Source organism: Schistocerca nitens, chromosome 1, assembly GCF_023898315.1.
Source record: "Schistocerca nitens isolate TAMUIC-IGC-003100 chromosome 1, iqSchNite1.1, whole genome shotgun sequence".
Classification (NCBI taxonomy): Eukaryota; Metazoa; Arthropoda; class Insecta; order Orthoptera; family Acrididae; genus Schistocerca; species Schistocerca nitens.
The window spans coordinates 1,139,793,192-1,139,818,779 of NC_064614.1; the positions used below are offsets into that span (position 1 = coordinate 1,139,793,192).

The window sequence follows — 25,588 nt, forward strand, 5'->3', positions numbered from 1 at the left end:
CTGCAACAGTCTAGATGTTCCACGATTCGATCAGCCGGCCAAATGGAGACCTAGAACAAGGCACGGTCACACCATTAACACGTAGCCGGATCAGGACAAATAGCACTGTAGGTGAAGAAAGAAACATTACGTTTATCGTCCCATCAACGGTAAGGTCATATCATAAGTCCGATGAGACAAGAATGAAGAATGAAAGCGCCCATGTCCTTTTCGAAGGATCCATTTCAGTAGTCACCTTAAAAAATTTAAGGATATCACGGAAAACCGAAATGTGGATGCCCAAATATAGGTTTGAAGTCCGCAACCATCGAATGGTACTTCATTAGAACATCTAGTTTATTTTGAACGTTAATAAAATTTCAAAAATTAGAAAAACTTCTTTTATTCAGTGATTATTTGAATTTTAAATCACAATTAATAACACAGAAATCATAATAAAATTTTAAAAAACGATTAATATCATCAAAATGTAAAAAAACGCCATGTTATAAGTAGTTTTTCATGGAGTACTTACTCACTTCCCATGGTACGCTACTGTTTCGCGGATCGCAGTTTGCGAAATCCTGGTCTACCGGGGTAAGCAATGTGTTAGCTCATTCGGTAATACAGGTGAGTCATCGACTATGTTGCTTTAGAAAGTTCAACATGAAGTTTATTTCTCCTATATTGTAGTATGGTTTTAATTTTTATATGTTCCTTCCTCGATGATTGCTGCACAACGCTGATTTTCGCCATAGAACATATGGGATTAAATTACAGAGTGATGGGAAATCACTATTCTCTGATGGCACTGCTACTCGCTGTGAAATTGAGGAAGACTTACGGGATTTGTAGAGCTATCGACTGAGAACAGAAAATGAACTGATAGTCAACAAAAGTATTAAGGAGGAGCAGAAAAGGTTATAGTTCCAAACCAGGCGTCAAACGAAGACGAAGTGGAAGAATTCTCCTATATTGGAAGCAAAATAATTCATGACAGAGGAATCACGGAGGTTGTAAGCGGCAGACTAGCATAGGCAAAGGGAGCATCTTAATGCTAATATTTGAACCCAGTCCTCCACAGATGCTACTTCGAGGTCCTGTTTACCATGTACACATTACTGTAATAGCTTTTAACTTCCTCTGAAACAGAATTTTTATTATAACTTTAACCCAAACGTATTTTAACTAAGTTTAGTAGATATCATAAGTAGTCTACAAAGGTACGAAAGAAATATATGTTCCCGTGAATAGCGCTGCATAACTTAAATGTTTTTAAAGGACGACATCGCAGCGTCATCAAAAGATTTTGTAATGAATATTTATTTCCAGTCAAGCGATCATCTTCAAGTCACTGTTAATCCGTGACTCGTTGAAGGTCGCTTGACACAATACAGTTGTCTGGAAATAAATATTCATTACAATAGCTTTTGGTAGTTCCACGGTGCTGTTCTTTAACATAGATATTTGTCTAAAACTCGTTCATCTAAAAATGATGTTAAAAATTCAATTGTGAAAGACGAGTAATAGTTATAGTCCTTGACGCAAGTTCACATATTGAGGCCGGAACTGGTGACGTGATAGAATTCATTGTATACCAATTTTAGGAATGCTAGTCTGCTGTTCAAGCTATCGTTTGCTCACGTATGGATTCACTTTAACAGAAGCGAGAAAGATAACTCTGGCGGCTTTGTTCATGCAATTTGTACGGCAATTGCGTTGACTAGATTTGAAATTTCCCGTTTCCTTAAGTGTCACAATAAGACGAGGAAACATTGGTCGAGAAGGTGGGTTCTTGACTGGATATCGCTCTCTGTAGAGTTCATCTGCTTGAGTAGCATTACGACTACCTTGAACCATATTAAAAGAAATTAAATGATACTGCATTTTATATTTAAGGACTACCGTTATTGTACGCTGCATATCCTTCAAAAGTACTACAGTACTTCACTACATTTACCCGCATGGTAAATAAGAGAACGTTATTGCAGTTATTATTCTGATATCTTACATTCTCCATACATGAGTAGCATTTGTATATGCTCTTCGTTAGCAGACTTTCACAAATCTTCAATTGAAGACGGTAGACTGTATAACAGTTGTACATTTTCCTTGTGTTTCCACTTGTTTACTGTCAGCTGCAGAAAGTGGACGAGCTATGTTAACCCAGGTACCTGCATCGTGGGCTGTTATAAGAGAGTCAAAGTCAATTTTGTGTTTTCCAAAGCTCTTGAGGAGAGAAAGCAGATTACCGAATGAAAATATAGGTTGCTGTTTAAGAAAGACGTACTGCTATTAATATCTTCCAAATGAACTAAGTTACAAGAAAGGCACTTATGCTGATTAATGTCCCCCTAGCAGAAACACCATTTGCCTGATACTTTTTTTTTATTTTTCTTCTGGACAAAAATTTATTTTGTGTGTTCAAGATAGAGGAGACACCCCGTACGTAGGTTCCTATCTGATAATGGCATCCTATGGTCCTGAAACCGGCAATTCGTTAAATAAAAGCCTAAATAAAGGTGGCTGCTGAAAATATCATCTTCCACACATCTGTTTGCACAAATTAAAACAAAATCTAGTTTTGCCATCCTAGTTGAAACACTCTCAAGCTTCACCACATATTCTAACCATTTACATTGACAGATAAGGACAGAAAGACAGCAAAGGGAGTGATGTTCTTTCCGAGGAACGCAGTCTTCCGTCTCCCCCTGACCGAGCCTCTCTAGGGCAGACAGCGGCCAGCCGGATGGGGAGGGGCGTTTGGGGTGCCGGGGAGGGGCGTTTGGGGTGCTGGGAACGCGATGGGGGGAGCGGGGGGGGGGAGAGGGGAAGGCCTGGGCTGTACTACTCCGAGCTTTCCCCAGCAGATGACGTGCAGCAGCCGGGGAAGGGTGTCGTGCAATCCGGGACGCCAGCTGCTCCACGATCGATACTTCAAACGACTAGGATTCGAGTGGATGACTGGCAAAGATCGGTGCTTGCTACATCAGCTGGAAATTAATTATTTATTGAAGAATAAAGTCCACTTCAGCATGCAAAGCTGAAACCGGAGGGTGAATAAGGCTGGTACGTAAGCCACCACAAACATCGAAGGAAAAAAAAGTCAATGGCGTTTTTGAACGGGTCAAATACAGCGTCCGAGAGATAAAATACTGCATTATGAAGCCATATTAAAAATTAATTTGTATATTTTGACTGCCAAGAGTTAAATAAGTTTTGGAATAACAAGCAGGTCATATCGATGATGTCTCAAAATCAATAGAAAAAATATCAATGATGTCCCAGTGGTTCGTCATAATTAGAAGCAGATGTCTTAGGAAAAAAACTCACAAGTTGTAAGGAAACCAGAGCGTGAAGGTTACCTTCAGAGCACAAAAGTTACAGTATCCAACATTATTACGTGACAAATTCATGGATCCACGGACGCTGACACTTGGCTTTCAGTGCAGGGAGCTTCACATGTTCCGTACTGAAAATCACCGTCTTCTACCAACCTTCTGGGTTAGAGTCTTCAATCAACGAGTCGTTCCCATTATCGGAACCCATTGACCATTGGACGAATTCTAATAAGATTTGGCAGTATCACGCAGTTCACCGAGGACGAGATATCATGTATGTATGTACGTACAAGTACGTATGTATTGAACTGGGGACCTAGAAACGACGGAGAGGTTTTCGTCCCCGCAATTGCCCTCAGTGGTACACAACCCGACAACAGGCTACAGCAGTTCACTAACCCCACCGCCACCCCATGTACGCATAAGTGGAGACGGTGTTTGCGCAGCAGTCGCCGACATAGTGTAACTGATATATGAAATCTGTTCTTTCGGACATGTCCGTTGATATACTTCAACGAGGACAGTTGAAAATGTCTGCCCCGACCGTGACTCGAACCCAGGATCTCTTGCTTACATGGTTCAAAAATGGCTCTGAGCACTATGGGACTCAACTGCTGAGGTCATTAGTCCCCTAGAACTTAGAACTAGTTAAACCTAACTAACCTAAGGACATCACAAACATCCATGCCCGAGGCAGGATTCGAACCTGCGACCGTAGCGGTCTTGTGGTTCCAGACTGCAGCGCCTTTAACCGCACGGCCACTTCGGCCGGCTTGCTTACATGGCAGACGCTCTATGCATCTGAGCCACCGACAGCACAGGGGATAGTGTGACAGCATGTCCGAAAGAACAAATACCATCTTCATACAGTTAAGCCTAACCGGCCATTGACCTTCTTCTTCTGTGCTGGGTGCACACGCATTGCACGTTGTTGTTGTTGTTGTTGTTGTGGTCTTCAGACCTGAGACTGGTTTGATGCAGCTCTCCATGCTACTCTATCCTGTGCAAGCTTCTTCATCTCCCAGTACCTACTGCAACCTACATCCTTCTGAATCTGCTTGGTGTATTCATCTCTTGGTCTCCCTCTACGATTTTTACCCTTCACGCTGCCCTCCGTGCTAAATTGGTGATCCCTTGATGCCTCAGAACATGTCCTACCAATCGACCCCTTCTTCTAGTCAAGTTGTGCCACAAACTCCTCTTCTCCCCAATCCTATTTAATACCTCCTCATTAGTTATGTGATTGCCCGTACAGTACAGTAATTGATTAAAAATATTTGAGGCTGTAGTGTGTAGGAGAAATTAAGTTTTCCATAATCCGACAATACGATACAAAATTTAGTTTACTACTGGTTAGAAGAGTCCGAGAATATAGGCAACTTCAGTCATTTGTTTTGGTAACCGTGGCAGAGCAACACGCTGAGTGCTCCGCAGAAACGTTAATGATCATGTATGTGAAACAAATGGTTCAAATGGCTCTGAGCACTATGGGACTTAACTTCTAAGGTCATCAGTCCCCTATAACTTAGAACTACTTAAACCTAACTAACCTAAGGACTTCACACACATCCATGCCCGAAGCATTCGAACCTGCGACCGTAGTGGTCGCGCGGTTCCAGACTGTAGCGCCTAGAACCGGTCGGCCACCCCGGCCGGCTATGTGAAACACAACGAAAACCCTAAAACTAAAGGCAAAAGTTGTTTCTAGACAAATGAACAAATGGAATCACGAAAATCAAATTACACTGTGCAACAGTACACCAACAATTGTTAAACTTTACAGATTCCTTGTGGGAAATTTTCAGAAGCTTTTAGAACAATTTGACACAATGCTCTGTTTCATGTCACACAAAAACGAATAAAAATTTGTGGTGCTGCAATTATTAACATGTTACAGGAGTCTTAATAAACATTAGGGAAACAGAAGAACTAATGTATTTCAAAAGCCAGCTTTAAAACGAACCTGCAGGGAATTAGCAGGAATGAATATTGTAAGACATGCGCTGTAAACTTAAAACTAAGCAGAATTGTTAACAAACATATTTTCACACTTAATATCTGTTTTGGAATGAAAACTAAGAAATAAAACACAATTTATGTATAAAAAAATCTTAGATCACAAGTGTCATTAAAATACCTATCAGGAATATATGACTATATAAAATGGTAAGAATAGCCACATACGTGCAAGTGCTTTCATGTTGTAGAAAATCTTTATTAAGAAGTTGTCGAATAATGAAAAAGATCGATTTCGACAAAAAATTACATGAACAATCATAAGGACAATTAGGATCATTAAAGAAACTACATCATATGATAATTAAAGAAAATGATAGGACACAAATAACTAGTTTTTTTAACAACAGTTTCATAAACACAGAACAGGAATTCGGTACAATCAACTTGAAAGAACTGAAATACACTGCTGGCCACCGTAAATGCAACACCAAGAAAGACAAGAGGTAGCACAACAAGATTTATTTTGTAGACAACATGTTGACCAAGTATCAAATGATTACGTTTACAGACGTCTGTGACACGTGGTTCCTGCCAGAATCAGTAGCCAGAGTAGCCGCCATTGTTGGAGATCACCGCTGCCACACGTCTCGGCATTGACTCAAAGAGACGTTGGATGTGTTCCTGGGGTACAGCAGCCCAAGCAGCTTCCACACGTTGCCAAAGATCATCTGGTGTGGCAGCTGGGGATGTAATTTGGGTCGCTCGTTGAGCAACCATGGACCACATGTTTTGTATCGGCGAAAGATCCGGAGAGCGAGCCGGCCAGGGAAGCAATTCAATCTGGTTATTGACGAAGAACCTTTGGACAATGCGTGCCACGTGTGGTCGCGCATTATCCTGTTGAAATATGGCTGTGGCCGAGCCCTGAAGGTAAGGAAGGACAACTGGCTCCAGCACCTCGGATATGCAGCGCCGGCTATTTAAAGTACCGGCAATGCGTACTAGAGGCGTGCGAGAGTAATATCCAATACCGGCCCATACCATAATACCCGGTGCAAGACCAGTGTGGCGGTGCATAATGCAGCTGTCCAGCATCATCTCCCCACGGTGTCTCCACACTCGAATCCGATCATCGTGGTGCTGTAGACAGAAGCGTGCCTCGTCAGTAAAGACAACGTCATTCCATTCTGCCGTCCACATCCGTCTGTCATCACACCATTGGCGACGGAGACGTCTGTGGTTCTGCGTCAATGGTAGACGAAGCAATGGACGTCTTGCGGACAGACCACTCTGCTGTAAACGGCGTCGAATGGTACGCGCAGACACTGGATGATGCGTTACAGACGCGATGTGCTGTGCTATGGTTCGGGATGTCACTGAGCGATCCGTCACTGCCATGCGCACAATTTGCCTATCAGCACGTGCAGTGGTGCACCGAGGTGAATGCGATCGACCACGTCGGTCCGTCGTACCTTCCTGCATCCAACGGTCACATATCCGCATTACAGTTGTTTGGTTTCGTCCAACACGACTAGCGATTTCTCTGTATGATAATCCACAATCTCGGTAAGCCACTATCCTTCCTCTGTCGAACTCGGATACTTGATCAAAAGATGTTCGCTGTTGTCTACGAGGCATAACTGATCGTCTTGTGAAACAACCACAAGGTAAACACAAGTGCCGAACGTACACTCGTCGAAATCGCCAAGCCTTAAATGGCGCTATGAGGTGGCGCCACAGGCGCGCGTGATGTGCGTCTGCGCTGAAATTCTAATCAGTTGCATATCTCGTCGCTGCAAACCCATGGTGTAAAATTCACTTGAATCGGGTGCTTCCTTCAGGGTGTTGCATTTACGGTGGCCAGCAGTGTATATGCGATAATCAGGACCACAAGCCTTCAGTCGCTTTCATGGTGCACCAAATTCTCCTTGACCAATCATAAAATAATTAAACTGTCTCAAAAGTAAAAATGTTCATAGTGTTGATTATATTTTAAGAAAATTGTTAAACATCTGTCCTTAGTCGTATATTTAACGCACTATTTTCGCAAGGCATCTCTCCTGAAAGACTATGGATGCCATTTTTAGATCGTTTTTAAGAACAATTACATAAATAGAAATATCTATTGGGCTGTTTTACTACTGACGTTCTGAAAAGATTTGGAAAGTTCATTTATCTAAAAGCGACTGAGCAAATCTTTGTATACAGGATTTCGATTAATCACCTTCTGAATGGCAGAAGGAATCTTGCGCCTAAAATAGCATCTACCATTTCACCCAACATGCAATAAAATAGTTTTTCATATTGCTGAACAACAGTCATACAATAATTTTTAAATGAACACACCCCCATTTGATTGTATTATTGTTTATTTAATCACGACACTGGTTTTGGGCCTTTTATGCCATTTTCAAGTGTTTGAGTTTATGTTATTAATATATATTGCATTCAGTCACTTAAAAATGGCATAAAAAGTCGAAACCTGGGTCGCAATTAAATAAACAATAATACAGTCAAATGTCGGTGTGTTCATTTAAAAATGTAACAAAATTTCACTCAGTGGATTTTTATGATTCGCGCTAATAGGAGGCCGCGAGTCATATTAGACAGGCCGAGTAGTTTTCATGCTGAACCACTTCCTAATTAGGGACAAAGGAATTGATGTTGGGTCTGCTCCTGCCTTTGCTGTATAGAAATAACCTCCCACGTCAATACCTGAGAAACAGCATGTCACTTTCTTGAAGAGACCTACGAGCTCACGGAAACAAAGCGTAGCATGTTTTCACAATCTCAAAAAATTTACATAATTCGAAATACTCGTATATAATGGATTGGTCAAGTAATATAATAGGCGGAAAGAAAAATACGGGACCCTCAAATACTGCACAAGGACAACAGAAGGAAAACAGGATCAAACGTAAAAACATAAACATACGGCCCATGTTCTTCATCTCTACAATCAGCGAAGACCCTTTTTCCTGTTGTCATTTCTAGGCGATGATTATGATTCGTCACTGACCACTTTCGTCAACTCTAAAAATGGTTCAAATGGCTCTGAGCACTATGGGACTTAACATCTGTGGTCATCAGTCCCCTAGAACTTAGAACTACTTAAACCTAACTAACCTAAAGACATCACACACATACATGCCCGAGGCAGGATTCGAACCTGCGACCGTAGCGGTCACGCGGTTCCAGACTGAAGCGCCTAGAACCGCACGGCCACACCGGCCGGCCCGTCAACTCTACCTCTATAACGTTGTTCTACATTTTTCTGTGAGTAGATATTTACTGAAAAATCTATAAGTTCTCAGAAAAATTACGCGGAAACTACAACTACACACGTGCACATGGCGAGAAGTGACAATGAGAGAAAGGCGTTACAACATTGCAGGAAGGGGAAAAAACAATAAATGATGGTCAAGATATGATTTTTGCACAGTTACATAACAAGAGACAATCAGATAAAAAGATATTTCAGCCGGCCGGAGCGGCCGTGCGGTTCTAGGCGCTACAGTCTGGAGTCGAGCGACCGCTACGGTCGCAGGTTCGAATTCTGCCTCGGGCATGGATGTGTGTGATGTCCTTAGGTTAGTTAGGTGTAATTAGTTCTAAGTTCTAGGCGACTGATGACCTCAGAAGTTAAGTCGCATAGTGCTCAGAGCCATTTGAACCAAAAACAATTTCATCCAAATGGCTTATAATCTTATAGAGGTGCAGCAATTCAACTGGCATGTGTATGTTTGTTTTGTTGCGTCTGTTATATAGATAGCTTCGTTGTACTAAACAATACTGTGCTATTTTATCACAGTATGTGTATAATAATTAGTAACATTTAGTTGTTAATGTAGTGCCATTAATTGTTGCCCTTAAAACTGTTATCCGTTACATCTTCTTGTGGTATCGTATATCTCATCCTAATAAACAGCGTTAAGGCATTTAGATTTCCTCCGAAATAAAGGAAGAGTCTCGACTTTTAGCTTATACAGAGTGTTCAAAAAAATGGCTCTGAGCACTATGGGACTCAACTGCTGAGGTCATTAGTCCCCTAGAACTTAGAACTAGTTAAACCTAACTAACCTAAGGACATCACAAACACCCATGCCCGAGGCAGGATTCGAACCTGCGACCGTAGCGGTCTTGCGGTTCCAGACTGCAGCGCCTTGAACCGCACGGCCACTTCGGCCGGCTTATACAGAGTGTCTCAAACCTTTTAGGTCAAACAAACAGGTGATAGTGGGCCCACAACCAACTACATTGTGGTATAGAACCAATGGTCGGAAACGCATATTTATTGTGTTACGGACATACACGGCGTACAGAGCATAACAATAACGTAGCTCATAGTAACTGTTCAAAGTCACGACCCCAAGTCTCATCGCAGTCTCAAAGATTCTTGCGTTTGTTGTACCAGGAGACAGGCAGGTGAACCCTAGTAAGCAGGTATTCATCCGTTTCTACACTAGTTTCATATAGCAGCAGCTCAACGTCACCCGAGAGGAAAAAGTCCAGAGGTGTGAGATCCGGCAGTAGTACTTACCCTTCCAATCCAACGAACAGGATATATGTTGTTCAGGTGCTCTCGGACATAAACATCGAAGTGGGCTGGCGCACCGTTGAAACCACATCCATCGGCGGACAACGAGGGGCACAGTATCCGAGAACTGTGTCAGCAAATCCCTCAGGAAATCCACGTTACGGCGGCCACTTAAATGATGAAGCAGCAAATAAGATGCTATTAGGTGATTTGGACAATGCCCGTCCGTACGTTGAAAGAAAATCGTTGCAGGTGGCCACCGAGTGTGGGGACTGTCCTACCTTCAGACGGGGCTGCTGCGGCTGCGGCAGCGGCTGTTGAAAACAATATCAAGGATGAATGAGGCCTCATCCGTAAACAATACAAACTATACGAAGTTCAGTACTACAGCACTGCGGTGGGTAATCCATTGACAGTAGTGAACGCGGGGCTCAAAATAAGTTGGTCCCGGTGCTTGCACACGTTCCTAATGATAAGGGTGTCATACTTGTTAAGTTGACGTGTGGTTATTGCTGGGAGGATGGCCACACGATCCATCTCCTTAAAGTCTGATATTCGGGCATACCTTTAGCAGGAACCTTGGCTGGCTCTCTGTTGCGTGAACGACCCCGTCTCTCGTAAACTGGTATCCACGGGGATAAACTTCTTCCAATTAAGATGACGCTTGTTTGGGGAAAACGTCCTCTGTACAATGGTTCGGCTTTACGGGCACTATGTCCTGCCGCACCTTACGTTAAATTCATGTCTGCCAACTCTAGTGGTGACTAACGTTCCACCTCTGACTATTTGACTACGCAGTATACCGTAACACCCTTCATCGTGGGTCCGCAGCTCGTGGTCGTGCGGTAGCGTTCTCGCTTCCCGCGCCCGGGTTCCCGGGTTCGATTCCCGGCGGGGTCAGGGATTTTCTCTGCCTCGTGATGACTGGGTGTTGTGTGTTGTCCTTAGGTTGGTTAGGTTTAAGTAGTTCTAAGTTCTAGAGGACTGATGACCAGAGCTGTTAAGTCCCATAGTGCTCAGAGCCATTTGAACCATTTTTGAACCTTCATCGTGGACACATCACAAGCTGTCTTATGCAATGAAGAACTTACACCAGGGACAGTGGCGTGCGTGCGGTACAGGTTAATGCGCCGGTGCGATGCATGCACACATGTGCTATGAGCTAAACTGCGTACAGTACGTCCTTTGGTGGTCAGGAGTGTACGCTGTTTATCATCCGCTGCCTGTTCCGTTATACAACAGTCATCCTGGATCTTCGCTTGAGCGCGGCTGAACTGCATGCTCCGTTGCAATAAGTGTATTGAGATTGGTGGTCGTCGCCTTGAACAATTACTAAGAGCTACGTTGTTGTTAAAAGGTGTACGCTGTGGATGTCCAAAACACAGTAAATACGCATCTCCGATCTTTGGTTCCATATCATATATAATCGGTTGAGAACCCACTACCACCTGTTTCAGTTCAACTCAGAAAGTTTGAGACACCCTGTACTTTACGGTTCGATAAGGTTGTTTCATTAGAACTCACGAAGGCCTATAATGCTGAAATTATTTGAATACATTATTATCCAATTCTTTTGCTCTATAGCTGCATTTACTCCATAACTGGAAAGAGAATGTGCATTTGATAACATTTTCCGGTGTTGACTGCGAAGAGCAAGCTAGAACGGCGGACAAGAAAACGTCTATCAGTCTCCGACGCAGTTTCATTGTATTTGCCGGTAGCGTAGCGCGAGGCTTTTGATACCCTGCATCTCAACTGTATCTCTTTTTTTCCCAGGTCAGGTGGGCGCTGCCGTTCTCATACATACGTTAGTACAGAGAAGAGTTCGATTTTAAGGATTTTTCTTTGGATTAATCTTAATCGTTAAATCAAAACCTCACTGATACAAAATAAACCCACAAATTTCTCTGGTGATTTTCAGTAAGTGGGCAAACACGAGTGGGAAGTATTAAATCGACAGCCAGAATTAAGACGGGGAAGAAGAGCATTTATTAGCGACACAGAATAAGGAAAAAACACAGGTAAAAGCGAGAATTGTTATATCATCGTCCGAAACCCAGATCTTATTAAACAGCCAGGTGTAAACGCGCCACACAAGAAGGGAAAACTGGACTGTCTTCCAGTCATAAAATTATTGACTGTCCGGTGCAAAGCAGGAACCCCTTTTGTTGCAATTAAAGAAGAGATATGGTTAAGCATGGCGTCACATAGCTTCCGAATGGTGCCCTGCGCACATGCAGTTGTTTCTTTGTTACTTAGATTGGTCAGTCGTGAAAAACTAAACGCTCCTAAACGGACTGTGCTTCAGTGTAGTTAGTACGTGGCGTAATAATGGCTCCAACAAGCGCCATAATCCGCTGGGACGCGCAAGCTTTATCTGCATGCTAAGGGTGTAGGATTTTCTCCAAAAGCAAAGGCAGCAAGAAAGCTTAATGAAATATTACCATGTTACTGTCTCTCTTCGACCATTACATAGCTAGAGGTCAATCATAACGTCTGTTATGTGCAATATATAGTTTCAACAAGTAAATACAACGCTGGCCTGTGTTTTCACGTGCTGAGCGAAAATCTTAAGGAAACCATCGTCTACCTTCTCCGGGTATAGGTTTTCACCTGATGAACCAAAGTTTTCATAAACTGTGTTCACAGTAAACCTAAAATTGGCTCGTTACTAAAAACAAGAAGACACGGCGCCCAGTTCCGAGTTTCTTCGCGAACCTCATAAAGTTCAAAGCTTTCTAGGTGTGGATCTGTGCCTATAGAAATAGAGTAGACCTTTTACATGTGCTGCTGGTGTATGCTAGCCAGTAATACACTGAAATATGTATCTTTATTGCGTTCAGGTGAAGCACCATCTTCTCAAGAGGATTATATTTAGACAATATAGCAGACCGTTCAGTTGCGTTTATCAGAACATCCAGTTTAGTCGATTGCTTAAGTCTGAACTATTTCGAATGACAGGAAATAACAGCACAGTGGTTTCCTTTTTTTTTACGACTTGATCACTGAATTATTCGTTAATAAACGCAGTTCATGGATGTGTCAGCCTCGATACCTGATAGCAAAAACGCCTCTAATTAATGCGGTCTTTTCACGTTCAAAAGACTTAACGGGCGCGTTGAGTTTATTTGATGGTAAACAAAAGCACTCCGTCTTCAGGCCACGAGTGGCCTACCGGGACCATCCGACCGCCGTGTCATCCTCGGTGGAGGATGCAGAAAGGAGGGGCGTGGGGTCAGCACACCGCTCTCCCGGTCGTAAGATGGTATTCTTGACCGAAGCCGCTCCTCAGTTGGCATCACGAGGCTGAGTGCACCCCGAAAAATAGCAACACTGCATGTTGCCCCGGATGGTCACCCATGCAAGTGCCGACCACGCCCGACAGCGCTTAACTTCGGTGATCTCACGGGAACCGGTGTATCCACTGCGGCAAGGCCGTTGCCTTATTTGATAGTAGCACTAGGTTATCCATAAACACACTTCTTCATACACAATTGCGATACTGATGTGAAACTGTTAACAAAAACGCGAAATTACTTAAGAGAAAAGATAAAGTCTTTGAAAAGGTGGGTGTAAAACGTCGACTGCATTAGTAATTTCTTACAAGGGAACAGTAACGTACAGAAATAGTCTGATAATACATTTTAAGAACAACAGATGATGTTGTGTGGGGTTTCAGTTGGCGGCACCACGTGCCCACCAGAATTCGGCTTCAACTGTGGGACTGGTGGCAGCGTTACTGGGAACCCTGGTCCGAAAACAGAGGGGGCTCCAAACAAATCTTGCTACGGAAGCAGTGACACCCAGCAACAGCAGCAGCAACAACAACAGCAGCAGCAGCAGCAGCAGCAGCAGCCGCCGCCGCCGCCGCCGCAGCAGCAGCAGCAATTCTACAAGAAGCCCAAATCACCTGAGTCGGCCATCGCTGCTGGCGGTCGCCTCATACCAAAGTCTGAAGTAGTATCGGCTGCCAGTTGCTGTTCGGTGACCCTGAAAGTCGAGGCGGGTGCTGGGAGTAACTCGGAGCCCTACCTCAGTCACGACTCCAACTCGTCGTCAGTGTCGAGCATGGAGCCGCCGCCCCCGCAGCAGCCAGGCCCGCCGCCCATGGGCTACGGCATCGGCTACGAGCCGCTGCCTCCACCGCCGCCTCCGGTGGCGTCCGCCGAGGAGCTGTACGGGCGGTACGCGGGGCGGCCGGGCGGCGGGCCGGGTCCGGTGCCGGCGCAGTACATCGGCCAGGGCTCCCCCTACGATCCCGCAGCGGCGGCCGCCGCCGCAGCCGCTGCAGCCGCCGCAGCCGCCGGCTACGACCAGCAGCGCTACCCGCAGCTCTACGCCACGCCCACCACCTACCAGGATGACTACCAGCAGCATCCTCAGGTAAAACACGCACAAGTACCCTCATACTAATTAGAGATACTTGCTTCTTACATTTCTTTCTTCTTGAGCCATTCAGAGCGTGATAATCCGAGGGGGTGAAATCATTTGATATGGAGAACAACATCGAACCTGACAGCAGTTCGGGAATGAATTATTTATATCTTTGCACGAGATATTTCGCAAGTGCTTGTCTACAATGGAACGTCTGCTTTGTAGCAGCTGAAGCAGAACTAAGCAAGCCAGTCTCTTTAAAACAACAGAAAGATTCTGTTCCTGCGTCGACTCACATCACTTAAAAACACGCTCGTCTAATCCACCCAAGCGTCTTTGACAGAGTACATACACTACTGGCCATTAAAATTGCTACACCAAGAAGAAATGCAGATGATAAACGGGTATTCATTGGACAAATATATTATACTAGAACAGACATGTGATTACATTTTCACGCAATTTGGGTGCATACATCCTGAGAAATCAGTACCCAGAACAACCACCTCTGGCCGAAATAACGGCCTTGATACGCCTGGACATTGAGTCAAACAGAATTTGGATGGCGTGTACAGGTACAGCTGGCCATGCAGCTTCAATACGATACAATAGTTCATCAAGAGTACTGACTGGCGTATTGTGACGAGCCAGTTGCTCGGCCACCATTGACCAGACGTTTTCAATAGGTGAGAGATCTGGAGAATGAGCTGGCCAGGGCAGCAGTCGAACATTTTCTGTATCCAGAAAGACCCGTACAGGACCCTGCAACATGCGGTCGTGCATTATCCTGCTGAAATGTAAGGTTTCGCAGGGATAGAATGAAGGGTAGAGCCACGGGTCGCAACACATCTGAAATGTAACGTCCACTGTTCAAAGTGCCGTCAATGCGAACAAGAAGTGACCGAGACGTGTAACGAATGGGACCCCATACCATCACGCGGGTGATACGCCAGTATAGCGATGACGAATACACGCTTCCAATGTCCGTTCACCGCGATGTCGCCAAACACGGATGCGACCATCATGATGCTGTAGACAGAGCCTGGATTCATCCGAAAAAATGACGTTTTGCCATTCGTGCACCCAGGTTAGTCGTTGAGTACACCATCGCAGGCGCTCCGGCCTGTGATGCAGCGTCAAGGGTAACCGCAGCCACGGTCTCCGAGTTGATAGTCCATGCTGCTGCAAACGTCGTCGAACTGTTCGTGCAGATGGTTGTTGTCTTGCAAACGTCCCCATCTGTTGACTCAGGGATCGAGACGTGGCTGCACGATCAGTTACAGCCATGCGGATAAGATGCCTGACATCTCGACTGCTAGTGATACGAAGCCGTTGTGATCCAGCACGGCGTTTCGTATTACCCTCCTGAACCCACCGATTCCATATTCTGCTGACAGTCATTGGATCTCGACCAACGCGAGCAGCAATGTCGCGATACGATAAACCGCAATCGCGATAGGCTACAATCCGACCTTTATCAAAGTCGGAAACGTGAGGTACGCATTTTTCCTCCTTACACGAGGCATCACAACAACGTTTCACCAGGCAACGCCGGTCAACTGCTGTTTATGTATGAGAAATCGGTTGGAAACTTTCCTCATGTCAGCACGTTGTAGGTGTCGCCACCGGCGCCAACCTTGTGTGAATGCTCTGAAAAGCTAATCATTTGCATATCACAGCATCTTCTTCCTGTCGGTTAAATTTCGCTTCAGTAGCACGTCATCTTCGTGGTGTAGCAATTTTAATGGCCAGTAGTGTAAATTCCGACATTCGAAGGCTGGTTAAAACTTTATTTTACTGCATCTGGTACACCAGATAGCGCACATCTGATACATAGAATGACATCTTACAATCAAGGAAATCCACTGTTATTTATGTAACCGAACCATCTTTCACTAGACATTCGAAAGCAAAGTAGCATAGATGAAGATTATTTTTATCTTTTCAGCACTTTATTGAATGCTCTGACAAACTTCTTGCGATGTATCCATAGATATCTTGTTAAATTAACCTGCACTCTATGCAACATTATGCCTCTCTACATCATAACACCCGGATTCCTGAGCGCATTACATGTTTCCATCTCTCGCCAAATGAGAGTGCGTTCAGAATCACGTCTCAAACTGAATCTGCTCTCATCCAAGAAGAGCACGCGATACCACTTCTCGTTGTTCCAGTGCCTATACTCTTGGCACCATCGCAAACGTTGCCGCGGATACTCGCATGGCTACGGAACACAACGTACTAGTCGTCTGCCGAAAAGGACGCCCCCATACAGTCCCCGTGCCACCGTGGAGCGAGCCTTGCAGTCCTGTTAAATGTGGTTGCAATTGCACCTGACGTATAACGTGAGTTCCTTCTTGCCTGCTACACCATGTAGCGGTCGTATACTCTCGTTCGAGCACCAATGCCTGTGCATCGGAACGTTTCCCATGCACGTGAAACATTATTGTGAGCAATGTCAAACTCTCCGACACTCCAGTTTCCCGATGATTCTCCCCCTGTAAAGCCATCCATATGTTGTCTCCGGGCCATGTTGTAATGAAGGACACCACCATAGTGCTCCGTGACTCCTCGCTGACTGACACACACTGTCTTTTTCCAGTTCCTTGAACTGCCTCGTGCTGCGGCGTCGGCCACATCTGGTGCTACAGTCACGCTGACCTCATGCCATATGACGTCCAGCTTTCTGTTCACGACTGGGAGACTTCAATTTCATTCATGTCCATGGAGTTGTTAATCTTTCATGTTACTTTATATATCTCGTCTTTAAGTTTTGCATAGAAATGTAGTGATGTAGTTAAGTTGCATTCTGAGCAGTTAACAGGAGTGTCTTTCTTAAAGGGATTTTTTTCGTCTTATTTTTCTACTTTTTGTTGTTAGATACAAATGTACTTCCTATAAATACTGAAATTTTGTGTCATCGTTTGTAGATACAGGCGTGCATTCCTGGTAAACTTGGTACGTCTGTTCTCGGGGGATTTGGAATCTACTGGTGGTGCCATCCAATCGAATAAAATGAACGCTGGTGTAGTACATTCCAAACCTTCGCTTGTGTTCTCGTCGTGGAGGAAACGTTAAAAATCTATATTTTTTTCAAGTCACTTGCGGAACACCGAGATTCGTGGAGCAAGGATTAACGCAGTGGACTTATACTCAACGGTATACGTGTTAGAATCATCATCTAGTGGTTCTCGTTCCTTGAACAGGCCATCGCCGCTTCCTTTCGCATTTCTTCTCCAAATTAGTGAAGCATCTATAACAACCATGAGACTTCCGGTGCGTTAAACTGTCATTTTCCTTCTCTTTCAGGAAATTTCTCCATGCTAGAATGATGTTTCATAATCGATATGTTTAATTTAAAGCTATTCTTAAATAACAGAATTTTCATTTATGTTTTATTAGTCATCCACGAATAACATACACCGCCCATTATTTAGGACATGGTCTACTAGCGGACCAGTAAACTTAAAACTGTACATTATGCCAGTAAAGAGTTTTAGTGATAAGGATCGCGGTGGAATTTTTGTTAAATTAGTCAGATCTAGCAGTAACAACACGACTGAGAAATTGTCGCTAGCATATTTCAAATCTTTTCGTAGTCAACTTGAGAAAGTAAAAAAATAACAAATACAAGTTACTGAAATCCAAAGGTCGTTTAGTAGATATATCCGTCAACTACACTAACCTGTAATCAGTCTTTTAACAACTGAATTAGCGAAATAAAAAGAATACGAAGGCATTAATATCACGAAAGAGAGGCAGCTAAAGGCCTTACGAGGGAACAAATATCAACTGCCGTTGCTAAACACTAAAATCAAGATGTGTTTTCCGATACTGTCGACAGTGGAGACGAAACATTTTCCTCGAAATGCACGTAGTTCGAAATAAATTACATTGTAAGACAATCGTCTGCACTCTCCAATAGTGCATAGAAACCGAGTCATTCCGCACATCTTCACTGTACTCGTATGTGTAGCAGTGCAAAGTGAAAGCACAATCTAACATAACAGCCGCGACAGTGCGTCTCGTTTTTGTTTCCCACAGTCGTAGCAGCGCCCCGAGCAGCCAGCAAGCGACTCTTCTGAATACGATATCGGATGATTGTGAATGCTAACGTTTTATAAACATGGAGGAAACACTAATTAAAGTATTATTTAACTTCAATCAGTGCTTCTATCTCAAATCAGATTTTATCTTTCACAAAGGATGACCTCTCTTCCTAAGAGGAATGTCTGTAACTTCAGTCTCGTCGAAGCAGAAACAAGTAAATTTCCGTCAAATAATAATTCTAGGAAGATACCAGACTACTCTCAGTTCATTGAAGCTAACACATCAGCTTGTTCGTGGATTAAACGACAGAACACTGTCCGCTGGAATGTATAGTGTTCTCAATATGGTATTTTGTGTTGTTATGCAGTCTGCAGTGAATGTTATTGTAAAAGTAGTTTCTCACTCGCTGGCTCGTATTGCAGTTGGTCCTTCCGTGGGATATATAATTATATAAGCGCTGTACAATGCATTGCTGCCATCATCTTGTACATAAATAGTTCAAAATTAATAGCATATACGTGTAATTGGTTAGCTCTATCACTCATTGTACTCTGGCTTCTCAGTACTTCTGGAACAAGCATGAAGTAAGTCAATGCATGTTTGTGTGGACGAAGCTCTCCCCCCTCCAGATGACGGAGAAGAGCACTGCGACAGAGGCGGTGCAAGGCTGCCTGCAGGATCGCCGTAAGAAGAACGGGATATCCGGTTTGTTGAAAACTAACTCAGTGCTCTGTCAATTATATAGGCACAAACATCTGCTACAGCGGAGGACAACTGGTAAGATCAGTGTTTATGGCTGTGAAACGCCTGAGATACTCTGTGGCATACAGAGCACGTGAAAGCAAAGCTACGTGGTCCTGAGCAGATGCTTGTTGCCTTCAGTAAGAGGCGCTGTCACTGGATTTGTTTCCGTGAGCCGACTGCATCATTGAGCTATCCGCTATGGCGCCCAACATGTTCATTAGCAACCATTTCCAATCATGCAAATTGTATTTTGACTCTTTTGCATTTCATGAAAAACGTCCTGTGTGTTACATTTACTAACCCATACAGGACGAGTGACTCAACAGTTCTGGTATCCGCTTATCTCGAATCAAAATAAGGTGTCGCAGCCAAATTGGCTGAAAGAAGCCAATCATGCTAATATACGCCAAGTTCGATAAAACTGTGCAAAAAGAGGTTAATAAATTTAACACAGCGATGCCAGAACAGTCTCCTGTACGTGATGGACTGCAAAAGTAAGAGCTAGAAGCTCTGATTGAATTTGCGCTTCATTAGTTTGTTCCCACTATGGGACTGCTTATCCAAATTGTCCCCTCTGTAACTGAAAAACAATGGTTGTGTGTTGGGTGCCATAGCAGCAGCCGCAGCAGCAACAGCAGCAGCAGCCGAATCTGCAGCCGCAGGAGCAGCTGCCGCTGCTGAAGACGGAACCGGTGACAGAGCCGCTGTACCCGCGCCCCATGTACCACTTCGATCCCAACGGCGGGGCGCTGCCGCCCGGCTTCTCCTCGGCCATCAACCTGTCCGTCAAGTGCGTAGCGGCAGGCCAGCTCAAGGGCAACACCTCACCCGGCGGCTCCGTCATGGACCTGTCCACGTCCAGCGTCACCTCCACCAGCCCGCAGGTAAGGCAAGCAGCTCTGCCCTGTCACTGCCCTGCTCGCACTCCGGTCCACCAGAGGGGATCGACGAATAAGCCATTCTTGAATTACAGGTGAGCAATTAAACTACATCTAAGACCTGCTTATATGTGTGTCAATTGAAGATACCAAAGTTACGGGATCTTGTCACGGGACGCGTGTATTTCATTCAGTTACAGAACACTTTCATGTAATCCTTGACATGTTGTATCACTACAGGAGTAACAGTTTAATATAAGTCATAAGACAGTTAAGCAGTATAATAATCGAGACTTCACGATGTTTCTGGTCAAGATTATAATTTAAATAGTGTAACATTATGTGATTGCCTTATCATTTTAAATCATTCACTAATCGAGCAGGCGCTCGGCAACAGCTACAGTTAGCAAATAATATTGCGAGAATGTAAAAGGTGAACGTCCTGTGACGTAACGTGTTTATTGTCGAAGCGCCGTCAGATATGCAGTGAGTTACTGTCTTTGAAAACCGCGGCGCGAAAAACGGACAGAAGAAGAACACTTTCACACATTCTTTTGATGTACGAGATATTCTCGATTAACAGTTACTCAGTTACTAATTTTCTCTTGTCTCTTGTAACTTGTGTCGGACGCGCATGTCTTGCCGCCGTATTATTATTATTGTTAAAATAATATTATTTTAGTGTAAAGTAAAAGTGCAATACTGGATACCAGTAGATTTACTGTGCGACGTGTATGCGAAAAGTCAAAGGAATTAGTTTCATTAGGAGAAGAGAAGTGCCAGTCAAAACGGCATCCATGTTAAATCCTTCATTGCAGTGTAAGTTCATCTATTAATTGTCATAAATTCAAAGTTAAATGGAAATGGTGTATGGACTATTTATTTAGTATAGAATCTATGTCTCACTCCTTCATGAAGTTATTTAATTTTCTTTATGTTTCTGCCAAATAGAGAGTTCACAGTCACGAATTCTTTCGTCGAAATCGGACGGAAGTTGCATGCGGCGAAATATTTTCTCCGCGCCATATTCTACTGGTAAATGCATGATAAACTAAGGTCCCTTAGGAAATTCATGTTGAGCTATCCAAAAATAATTATATTTTGAATAGGCACTCTCCTCTGCAATGCAACTTCCGACTGATCAGACGATCCTACAAGAAACAGCCGCACACGGTCGGCGTTCGCAAATATAGTTCCACCGCTGATTATGGCTATATGTTACAGCACAAAAGTAAACATATTGTTATAATTAGCGACTACGAACGGGGACATTGATAACTGTATGTTTATGTATACATATTACGTAAACATATCGTTATAATAGTCAGCAGCAGGAATAAAAATGCCACATGACAAAATATAACCTAGAAAAAGTAAGCAGCTCATGAATAATTTAGGATTTCGATCCTTATCTATGAAAACGAAGATGTGAATACGAAAGAGAGGTAGTGAATTCAACAGCCTACAGACGGATATCTGGTTTATATAAAAGTCACTGGAGACAGCAAGCACACACACATACCCTCGAAAGTCACGCCAAAGAACTTTTCGGTTTAGAAACGATGCCTAGAATACAAGATTCAGTCATTAAACAACACGAAGATAAACGTGTAAAAGAGATTATAACAAAAATTATAATATTAAATATGTAGAACTCAGAGATGATTTGAAAAGTGTGTTCGGAACTTCATGTGCATCTGACAAAATAATGAAAAGTCAGTACGACCGAGAAAAGATTCTAGTTTCCGAACCAAATGATGTACAAGAACGTAAGAAGAAGGCAAACGCCATTTCATGCCTGTAAATCTTTGGTCGTTGTCTTCCAACAACTGTACATTAGAAGCAGCAAATATCCATCAACTTGCTTTGTTATTAATACGTTGACTACAATATCACAAGGCCGCCGTTGGCCACAGCAAAGGCTCAGGTCTGACGCCGTTGACTGGTCTCACCTGGCGAAGAAACATCCCTCACTATGCATGCAGCAGTCAGTGTGTTAAACAGATAGGAACGTACAAAGATGTACAGTTTATTTGAATAAATAATTACTTAATACATTTCCGCAACGATGTTTCAAATAAGCCGTCGATTTAAATGAATTGGAGCGAATAAGTAAAAAAAAAATAACTCTCAGCAAGTTTCTCTAATAAATCAGATAAAACAGCAGCTACCGCAGGACAACTCCGCAATGCCAAAAACTGGCTGTTATGGTAAGTAATGCATGGAGGAAAAAGCCAGGCACTATTCAGTGTCTTGATGAATCCTATCATAGTATTATTGTTAAAAAGATGTAGAACAATCTTTGAAGAACTTGCTTCGGTAGCAAAGTTCCAACGGAATTATAGTATTTCACTTGACTATGACTTTTGTCATCGGCCTTTGCCTTATATTTACTTCGCCACACACACTTTCTCCGACTTCTGCCTGCTGATACATTTAAGAAAGCAATACTGGAAAATAGTACAAAGAATAGTTCTTTGAATGTGAAAAGCTTTTAATGGTCACTTGGTAAATTATGAACCAAAGAACACAGAATAATAAGACATAATCACTAAACATTCTGGAACAGACTTACTATTGCAATCTATGGAGTTACTTTACTGTATTATCAGAAGATGATGTACTAAATCGATATTTACAGTTAATGTCTTCCTATGTAAATTTCGGTTTTTAATCTAAGTGACTGATGTCATATTGCTTTTTTGTGACTACCAGTGCTATTTACGTTTTCAACTCGAAAGAAACAACGTCGGCTTGTTATTCTAAGTAACCACTTCCATAGCTTCGGGCTTGTTCGAAAGAACAGAAGCTTCATATCGAAACGCGTCACTTGTTTTCCAAATAGCAGCCACTACGAACCATTTAGGACCCGCTTCGTCGGCCCTCACTTTCGTTTTCACTGGTCAACGAAGCGATGTATTGCTTTTTATGGGTGAGGAGAACCGTTGTTAATCATCTCCATCGACCACTTGCAGCTGGCTGCTGCTTTATCTCCCCTAGTAGCAGTGCTTTCACAAATTGCGTCCATAAAGGCAGTTAGTGTTCATTTGTCGAGCACACTGAGTCCGAGTAAGAGCCAATCACGCTCTGTGCGTGAGGCAGTGAAGAATCAGAGTAGGTGCTAGTGACCGCTAAACCGTTCTTCTCAATCATAGTGTGGCGTGTGTAGTTGCCGAGGAAAATGGTTGCTTTCGCACCCGACATGCAAGAGGATTGTGCCTGACCAGTCACATTAATAATCCGTAGCTTCCTAGGAAAGCATACATTACATAAAAAGCTCTTTCCTTAACTCTGACAAACATCCTTAACTCTGAATTAGCAATCTTTTTCACCAGAATGCCGGCGACGATTCGTCGCACGAACACCACGAGACAATAAAAGCATTGAGGAGCCATGCTGAGTGATGACCGTTCATTCAGTGCCAACAACTTTCGAAGATTGGTCGTAGCTCAGTTAAGTCACGCAAGTATTACTTGATGATGTCCTACACTGGGATATAGGTCAAGTGAGCTAAGTAAGGTTGGCTCTGAGCACTATGGGACTCAACTGCTGTGGTCATCAGTCCCCTAGAACTTAGAACTACTTAAACCTAACTAACCTAAGGACATCACACACATCCATGCCCGAGGCAGGATTCGAACCTGCGACCGTAGCAGTCGCACGGTTCCGGACTGCGCGCCTAGAACCGCGAGACCACCGCGGCCGGCAGCTAAGTAAGGGAGGGGGCATGACATACAGGTATTGTCGAGTTCGTGGAGTGTTTCTCAAAGCATTATGATACAAACGTTGTGCGATGCCGCGAAGGCACAGATCTCCTGCGAGATAATATAGTTGAAAAAATTATCATAAACGATCAGACTGTTGGTTTCTGTATTGTCCGCCAGTGAGAGACGATGACGGACCTATCCGCGACAGTATTTCATCTTTCCTTTACCTGTTTCAGCATTTCCCTAGATTGGCTGTTTTCCAAGAATCAAGGTACTCTCCGTGCATCCCTAAAACGGTGACCTGCAATACGTCAGAGTTGTACTGCTGCACAATTCGCGTCCCACGACATTTCCGCAATCAAATGCGTTTACATCGCGCGTCTTACCCATCCGCGTTCGATCGTCTCATAGTACAGCGTCTGACTTCATTCTAGAGATGTCACACTCCCAAGCATTCCATTCGCCATGGCGACAGAAACACACTCGCGGCAATACAGCACCTATCTAAAATTCACTCTTGGTTACATTAATCCATTTGTAATATCTTCACCATACATCAGGAGGCAATTACTATGACTTTGTAATTGTTTGACACTATTACATTTTAATTTTGTTTTTGAATTTAACAGTTTGGAGACTTCAAGGCTAGGCTTTCAGTAGTCATCATCTCTGACAGCAACAACACGAATTAAAGTGCTAAATATTCTGCCAATTATCGTTATATGCATCTTTCAGCTCGTGTTATGCCTTTCGGTCATTTCTCGCAGAACTGACTCAGCTACACTTTTCTTAATAGTTTTCACACATTTAATATCTAATGCTAAAGTCACTAACTGAAATAATCCGGAGACATTTCATAGAAAACATTAATTATGAGTTGTCAACAAGACGATAAATATCAATGGTCTCGTGTGAAGATATTTTCTGTTTCATTGCTACATCTGTTACTTGCTAGTCAGTGTAGTAAACTAACAGTGTCACAGTCAGCTATCATTTCGCCACTCATTTTTAATTATAAATTCTAGCATTGTCGACTAAAACCTTGGACTCTAAAAGACAGGCGAGTAATTTTTTTTATATCAGATTAAAAACTTGCATGAATTCGGCAGTGGCATCAAATCTCTAAGCGAGACAACGAGCTATTGTTCGCTTTCCGCTGTTATTTCTCAAATTATTATTTCTATAGTTTTCGAAGAATTATTGGAGGTTATTATAATAGGTTTTGATCATTGAAAGAAATTTAATTCCGATTTTTGCAGATATAAGAGGAATTAAAATACCTTTAATAATCATAAAGCAACTACGAACAATATAGACACACAAATGAAAAATTTGCTCACTGCACGCAATGTAACGCGGAATATATCACAACAAGGAAACATGTTTATACTGCAATTCTTCCAGTAATAGCATAATACTTACAAGAAGATGTTGCCATGGGACTAGCCGTCACAGTAAATATATGTACACATTTCTCCAAGTGCTTTAAAGTATGAGTTGTGTGAGTTCAACACACTACTCCCACATGTTGCGTGAAAAGACTCATGTTTGCAATGCTTACGAATAACTCATCCATAAAGCGTTTCTGCTCTCCGAGATCACATGGTGCCCCATGTTTCACATGATGATAAGGTTAAAAGTATTTCCTTCAGAAATAATTCGCATTTCGAGATATTTCCAGTTCTACATGTACATCTATACTCATGCTCATAAATTAAGGATAATGTTGATACATGGTGAAACAACGCCCTGGTGGGCGGTTTGCGGGTTTAAATCACCTCGGGGTGAGACCAGGCGGTGCATCTGACCTGCGGTCGTCGCACGGTGGCGCTGGCAGCAGTCCACATACGCAGAGGTGTGTTGATGCATGTCAGAGTACGGTGCAGCGAGTAAGTGTGCAGACGTTTTCAGACGTGCTAATGGTGACTGTGTGTTGAGAATGGCTCAAAAAACACATATTGATGACGTTATGAGGGGTAGAATACTAGGGCGACTGGAGGCTGGTCAAACACAGCA

General features: G+C 43.3%; 1 protein-coding gene across 1 annotated transcript in view; it reads left to right on the forward strand.

Moving 5' to 3' along the window:
• Positions 1 to 25,588, forward strand: part of LOC126232606 (trithorax group protein osa-like) — a gene marked incomplete at its 5' end in the record, with an annotated part of 313,958 nt that overhangs the window by 80,975 nt on the left and 207,395 nt on the right. The window contains 2 exons of the mRNA XM_049942808.1: positions 13,496 to 14,199; positions 19,650 to 19,871. Coding sequence (XP_049798765.1) covers positions 13,496 to 14,199; positions 19,650 to 19,871 — 926 coding nt within the window. The remainder of the gene's footprint in view (positions 1 to 13,495; positions 14,200 to 19,649; positions 19,872 to 25,588) is intronic.